Below are 6,587 nucleotides of genomic sequence, written 5' to 3'. Positions count from 1 at the left end.
CCCCTCCCAGGCCCTGCCGGCCGCATGGAGCCCCCGGAGGGCGCCAGCCCGGGAGGTGAGTGCGGTCCCAGCCCCCCGGGGGCCCCAGCCCCCGGGAGCCCACGAGGTGCGCCTTCCCCGCAGCGGCCCGCAGCCCCTTCCCCCTGGGCCCACACATCGGCCACGCCCCGGGGCCGTGAAGACCCACCGGCAGCTCCGAGTCCCCCTGCGCCGGGCCGAAGCGGGGGGGAGCCTAGTGCGCCGCGCCCGGGAAGACGAGCGGGGGCACCGCCCGGAACGGCCCCAGCGCTGGGCGGGGGGCGCACGGACCGCGTCCCCGCCCCCTCGTCCTCCGCGCTCCCGACCCGGGCAGCGGTGTCTGGCGCGCTCCTGAGTGGTTGGCCCAGAGCTTGGTCCTGAGCCCCCTCCCAGCGGAGCCGGGGATCTGGAAGATGGGGCGTGCCAGGGCCAGAGTCGGGATCCAGGTCAGCGAGGCGTGGGGGGGGGATGCTGCCCTCCTAGCTGCGCGTGTGCTTTGTTCGGCCCAGCCGAGCCTCCCTGGGGGTAGGGCGGGGAGGCCGCGGCCGGGATCCTCGGGGCACCAGGCTGAGATAGGGGCTCGGAGCGGGTGTGGGGGGGGTGTGCACCTGGCTCCGCCTGCGGGGGCTCCCACGCCGGCAGGGGTTGCTGGCTGCCGGGGCGAGGCCCAGGAGCTTACACATCTGGGAGGGCTGGTGTGCACGGAGTGACCCCTCCTCACGGCCCCTGCCAGCTGTCGGGACGGTAGAGGTGTACCGGGGGCCTCTCCCCTAGGAGTCTGGCCCTACTCTGGCCCTGGCCTGGTGGGAGGGAAACCTTTCCTAGGACAGGTTCCTAGGAACCTCCCAGGAACCTTTCAGGAGGGGTTTCCTGTGCCATCGGCCTCGGAACTTGCATGCAAGCTGCCGGGCTCCTCCACCCACCCGGCCAGGCCCCAGATGCACCCGGGGTTCCCTGGAGGTCCCATACCAGGGAGCCACTCCCTGACCACATAGGGGTCCGCTGGGGGTCCCCTAGCCACACCAGTGGCCTGCTCCAGAGACCAAAATGCTGGCCCTGGAAGTGTCCTGAAGCAGTGAGTCCACCTACTGCTCTGTCTGCAGGCCGAGTTGGGCAGGTGCATTCCAGACGGCTGTCTAGGGGCCCATGTCACGCTCCCTCCGAGCACCACCCGAGACACTCAGGGGCTAGTGGGTGTGGGTTTTCTTTGTTTTGTCGTTTGTGGCAGGGATCCAGCTTTTTCTTCCCATTGGCAGTACGAGGACCCCGGGGCTTCCGGGTGGCGGCTTTGCGAGGATTTCATGGGGCAGGTTTGGAGAGCAAGGGCTGGGGATGCCGGCAAAGCAGCCAGGCCCCTCTGAGCTCCGTGTCCCCTTCTCTCAGTGGAGGCCCCCCCTTGCCTGCACAGAGAGGGAGCAGAGGGCAGGCCTGAGGGAGGGGAGCTTAACGACCCTTCAGTTTCTGAACATCACTTACTGGAGCCCGAGACCTAACTCATTCAGTGCTCCAGGAACCTCCTCTGCGCAGGCACCGTGGTGGGGCTGGGCCACAGCAGCGGGAGGTGGGCTTCACACGCTTCTTACCCCGTAGCCACGTCCTGCCCACATGGGGGCGTCACGCGTGGGTAGCTGTGACTGTCATTTTCTGAGTTCGCTGACTTTTTGGAACTTACTCTGGAGAGAGGGGCACACACACAAGTAGAGACAACAGTATGGTAAAGTCCCCCCCCCACCCCGCCCCTCACCGCCTGCACCCACCTTCCTTCAGTAGTAATTTGTAGCCAATCTAGAGATATTGTTTGATCCTTAAGTATCTCTGAAATTACCTCTAAAAGATAAGGTTTTTATAATTAAAACAGCATTTCTGCACCTAAACGAATTAACAGTAATTTCTTAATATCAAAGTGCACAGACATGGAGGGGAGAGGACGGGGTGCACTTCTCGAAGGTGCCTTTGGGAGACCAAGTCTCTAGCCCACCTACCTCCAAGTCTGTCCGACTGGGAGAGAGGGGCCTGGGCCCTGCCCTGCAGGGGCTGAGCCTAGATGGGGCCCACCCGGCATCCTCAAAATGCTCCAAGGAGGAGCACTGACTCCAGGGACAGGGGCTGGGGAAACGGGGGACGATGCCCATCCCTCCCTCCCTGCAGCCATGCTGGTTTCTATGCTATTCATTCATTCACTTCATTATTTCACTCATTCGCGTTGGGTATGTGCAGAGCACCTCCTCCATGCTTGGGGCAAAACCCTGGGCACACAGCAGGGAACTTGAGATTTGGGCCAAGTTCTTGGCACGAATGTGCTGGAAAATAGGTCAGCAGCGTAGCACAGGGTAACACTATCATATGCGTTCATACCAGGCCTTGGGCCCCCAGTTCCAGTCTCCCCACGCGGGTGCTGCTTCCACAGGGCAGGGCAGCAGGCCCCCTGCAGGGGCCAGGGGCTTCACTCCCTCACTGGGGGCTCTGCCAGGCTGCGAGCCCACTGCTGACCCTGGGGCGTCAAAAACACCGCTCACCTTTGCCCTGGCCTGGGCAACCCTGGGGTCTGCTGAACCCACCCAGCCTACGGCTTGGCCCGGCTGCCAAGGACCCCTGCCCTTGTGCCTGCCTGTGTGATCGGTCACTCCTCTGCTTCACACCCCACGAAGAGCAGGGGGTCTCACTCGTGAAGAACTTCTCCCTTCTTCCTACAAGGGCTTTATCGAGAGGGTATCAGACAGACCCAGGTGATTCCTAGCACAGCCGCTTAGTGACTCTGGGGTGGGGTCTCGGGCTCGTTCATTCAACCAGCATTTATGGTGCACCTACTGTACACAAGGACCAAGCAAAGGTCCTGCTCCCTTCACATCCTTCCAGCCAAAAGATCAGTGTCCTCGACGCCAAAAGTTGCATCTTCTGCTTTTTCTTCCTCTCCCACACAGCTTTGACACAGGCCAGGACACCAGGATTTACAAAATAAAGACCAGACCACTGCCAAAGGGAGATGAAAAGAATAAGAAAGTAGACATAAGGTGACTTTAAAAGTTCACCGTTACCATTTTCCATTGGCTCTGTGACACCATCGACTAGATGGTTTGCTGTTTCAGGGATGCTGAAATTTGATAAAATGTGCTTCTTACAATGAGTACAAAAGGCCACTGTGCCTGTAGGGGCTGGAGGTCTGTCCTGGGCTGTCTGGGACCCCTGGATCCTAGGATCTATAATGAGGCGTATCTGCATACCCAGCCCCCTGACCCAAGGCCGGATGGGGAAGGAGGTCCTGCTTCCTTGCCCTGCCCCCATCTCAGCACCTGTGGACTGCCTCTTTCCCACCTGGACTGCATCCCATCCCACAAACATGCAGGTAGAGGCTGTCCCACTCAGCTCGGAACCCTCCCAGCTCAGAGAGCAGCCAGAGATGTCTCCCCACCGGTGTCCCCCTGCCCTCACCCACCCCAGCCATGCCTCAGAGGCAGCCACGCACCCCTCAGGGCCTTTGATGGTGCTGTCTCCCCAGCTATCACCCAGCTCCCACCCTCCTTCAGACCTGTCCCCAAAGCGGGACCACAGCCCCCAGGGCTCCCCAGCCCTGCCCCACCAGAAGAGGGCAGGAATCCCCTATTTTGTCCATCCGAGTCCGGCTCAGGAATCTGCCGGATGCACAGGTGAAGAGCGCTTTCTTTTCTAGATAAGGTGAGAGAGGGCCATTATGAGCAGAGACTCCCGCCTCTGCCCCACCTTTTACGCTAAGTCCCCTTCCACCCGGTCAGGGCCTAGCTTCCCTGTGGGCGCAAGGTCAGGGTCTCCCCTCCCTCTGCTGGCCAGCAGGTGGTGGCCGAGAGCTCCCGCTCGACAAGCTGAACCCCTCGGTGTTACTGGCCAAGACTCACTGTCCCTTCCTCGTGGCTGGTTGTGACACTAGCTGGAAAACATATTGCTGGAACTCTGCCTGGCACAGAAAACCATGAGCCACTGTCATTCTTGTTATTAACCCAGAGCCACCTGCCCCACTGGGAGGCTCCAGAGAAATGGCAGCACCTAGCTGCAGCCCCCAGCCAGCCAGGCACCCACCACGATGGGACACGTGTAGAAGCAGAGCAGGACACTCCAGGCACGCGTGCGCCCTTGGGGAGGGGGACCCGGCCGCTGTGCGGCCCCGCCTTGAGGAAGCAGAACACTCCCGCAGAGCAAAGGTCCCCAAGGGCTTCCTGGGCCTTCGACCCTCAGCAGGGGTTCTGATGTTCGGGAGAGCTTCCCCGCCCAGCCCCAGCTCTGGTGCCCTCTGGTCGGGAACGTGTCCTTGCTGGGCTGGGCAGGCCGGGACACCAGGGGGTGTAACCCTACCCTCCAAGGATGCTCAGACACCACGTTCCAAATGCAGCAGCAAGGTGGAAACCAGATCCCCAGCCCCAGTCCAGCGGGCCAGCCCTGGGCCCTGAGTGATGACACAGCACAGGGCAGAGCCAGGCTGGCCCCGCCAGTCGGCAGGCCCACCTCCCCTCAGCCACGCCTCCCAGGGAGCGGTTCCCTCCTAGAAGCCAGGGGCGAGGCGACCCAGCCAGCTCTGCAGCTGCAAATCCCACCCAGCCGGGGACCCTCCAAACCCACGCGGCCCGCCAGGCTGCTGGCCACACAGGCCCAGCCCTCACTGGCAGCTGTCGGCACTGGGCCCCCCTGCTGGGCCCCCCCTTGGCAGCTGCTCCTGGGGCTTCGTCCATACCCAGCTCTCGGCGCTGGACCCCTGGGATGGGCGGCCACACTGATGAGGGAGCGGGAAGGCATTCCTCACTCTTTACTGAGCACCGGTTCAGCTGGGGGTCAGCTGGGGGCAGGTGGGGTCTCTGTCGGGGGGCGGGGCTCAGGAGAGAGCAGGAGTGGGGACGCCAGGGAGCCAGGGGTCCCGTTGCCTCAGGGCACGTGCCGGCCAGATGACTGGGACCCCTGGCTGTGTGGGGCAGAGGGCCCTGGAACACTCCGGAGGAGCTGGTAGGAGGTGTGGATGGAGCAGTCTGCCCTGGTAACAGCAAGCACCCCGTGGGGTGGAGGGCCCGCCCCTGGGTGGCACAGTCTCCACCAAGCAGATCGCCAAGGGGCCTCGCCTCTCACCCAACAAAAAGTTACATGAAATGAGCCATTACATAAAAACAAGAATTGCATAGGAAACACCCTGGAGTAACATTCCCAGTCCGGAGGCGTGGTCGGTGGGGAGGGGTTGCTGTGGCCACCGTCCTCGTTTCATGTGAGAACGTGTTATGTGGATTCAAACACAACACGGGACAGACACGTGAGCCGGGGCCATTCTGGATTAAAGGGCGCCAAAGGGCAAGCAAATGCAGAACCGCCCACCCGACCGTAGGTTGGACCAGAAAGTGGAGACAGGTGACAGTATTGGTGTCTTGAGGTCTCCGACAGGACCAGCAAGTGTCCCCGCAAGACCTGTGGTCATTCCTGCTCACGTAATCAGGGCAAAGGGTCTGGAAATCAGGGTTACGGGGAAGGGCAGCATCCTCGGAGAAGCCCTCTGCCCCTTGTCTGGCTTCCTGACCCAAGGTCACCCCTGGCCACTGCGATCCCTGCCCACAGCCTCAAGGGAGGGCTCGATGGGCCAGGTTCTCAAGTCCTCCCAGCCTGCGTCCTGGGGGTGGCGGTGGGAGACCGCAGTCCCCTCCCGGGTAACGCTCTCTCTGTTGCAGGGGTAGTTAAGGAGGTCGAGGTGCCAAGGGCTGCCCTGGGCACCCCCGTTCCTGGGACGGGGACCAGCAGCCACTCACCTGTGGCCGAGGAGGAGGTGGGCGTCCCAGTACCGGCACCGGGTCTCTTGCAGGTCACGGAGAGGCGGCGTAAGTACAGCCCACCTGCCCCAGCGTGCTCCCTGGGACCAGGGGCGGGTCCCTGGGCCTCGGGTGCGCCCCAGGGAGCAGGTGCTGGGGATGGGTCAGCCCCACCTCGTTCCCACCGCACTGGCCTTCACCTGGCCCCGCTGACACGCCCCTCTGCCCCCAGAGCCCCTGAGCAGCGTCTCGTCCCTGGAGGTGCACTTCGACCTCCTGGACCTCACCGAGCTGACTGACATGTCCGACCAGGAGCTGGCCGAGGTCTTCGCCGACTCGGATGACGAGAACCTGGCCAGCGACTCGCCCGCAGGTGGGGCTGCTGCCGGGGTCTGGAGGGGGTTGCGGGAGGTCCTGGGGCCTCAGGCCACCCAGCACCGCTCCCTGGAGACCCATTTTGGAAAACGATTTCCTTTCTGACGCGTGTTTAAGAGTTTGTCGACACGGCACCATTTCACTCACCATTTCTGCACTTCACACACCTATCTGCCAGCTCTCAGGGATCTTTCTACCCCTCCTTAATTTCACTTTTCAAATGCCAACGTAAGGCCACAGCCACAGTCCCACTGAAAGCAGAATTCACTACTTGGGTTTAATACCAAGTAGGCAGAGCGCGAAGTGGGTGGTGTTCACCAGTCCTAGCCCCTCCTCAGCTCAGTTCCCGGGAAGCGGCTGGAGCCCGCAGGCCGCAGAAACGGCACGGGAGCCGCCAGGGGTATGGGGGCCCAGGGACCTTCCCCGCTCCCAGCTCACTGCCCA

At 62.5% G+C, this 6,587-nt stretch overlaps 1 protein-coding gene across 1 annotated transcript in view; it reads left to right on the top strand.

The window, feature by feature from the left end:
* Nucleotides 1–6: 6 nt before the first annotated feature.
* The window catches only part of DBNDD1 (dysbindin domain containing 1), an 8,688-nt gene continuing 2,107 nt past the window's right edge, over nt 7–6,587 (top strand). Inside the window, exons 1-3 of the mRNA XM_024735639.1 lie at nt 7–55; nt 5,691–5,837; nt 6,001–6,141. Coding sequence (XP_024591407.1) covers nt 25–55; nt 5,691–5,837; nt 6,001–6,141 — 319 coding nt within the window. The 5' untranslated portion in view covers nt 7–24. The remainder of the gene's footprint in view (nt 56–5,690; nt 5,838–6,000; nt 6,142–6,587) is intronic.

This window comes from Neophocaena asiaeorientalis, unplaced genomic scaffold (genome assembly GCF_003031525.2).
Source record: "Neophocaena asiaeorientalis asiaeorientalis breed wild unplaced genomic scaffold, Neophocaena_asiaeorientalis_V1.1 scaffold40, whole genome shotgun sequence".
Classification (NCBI taxonomy): domain Eukaryota; kingdom Metazoa; phylum Chordata; class Mammalia; order Artiodactyla; family Phocoenidae; genus Neophocaena; species Neophocaena asiaeorientalis.
Note: the sequence above shows the minus strand (reverse complement) of the source record. Positions and strands in the feature narration are given on the sequence as shown.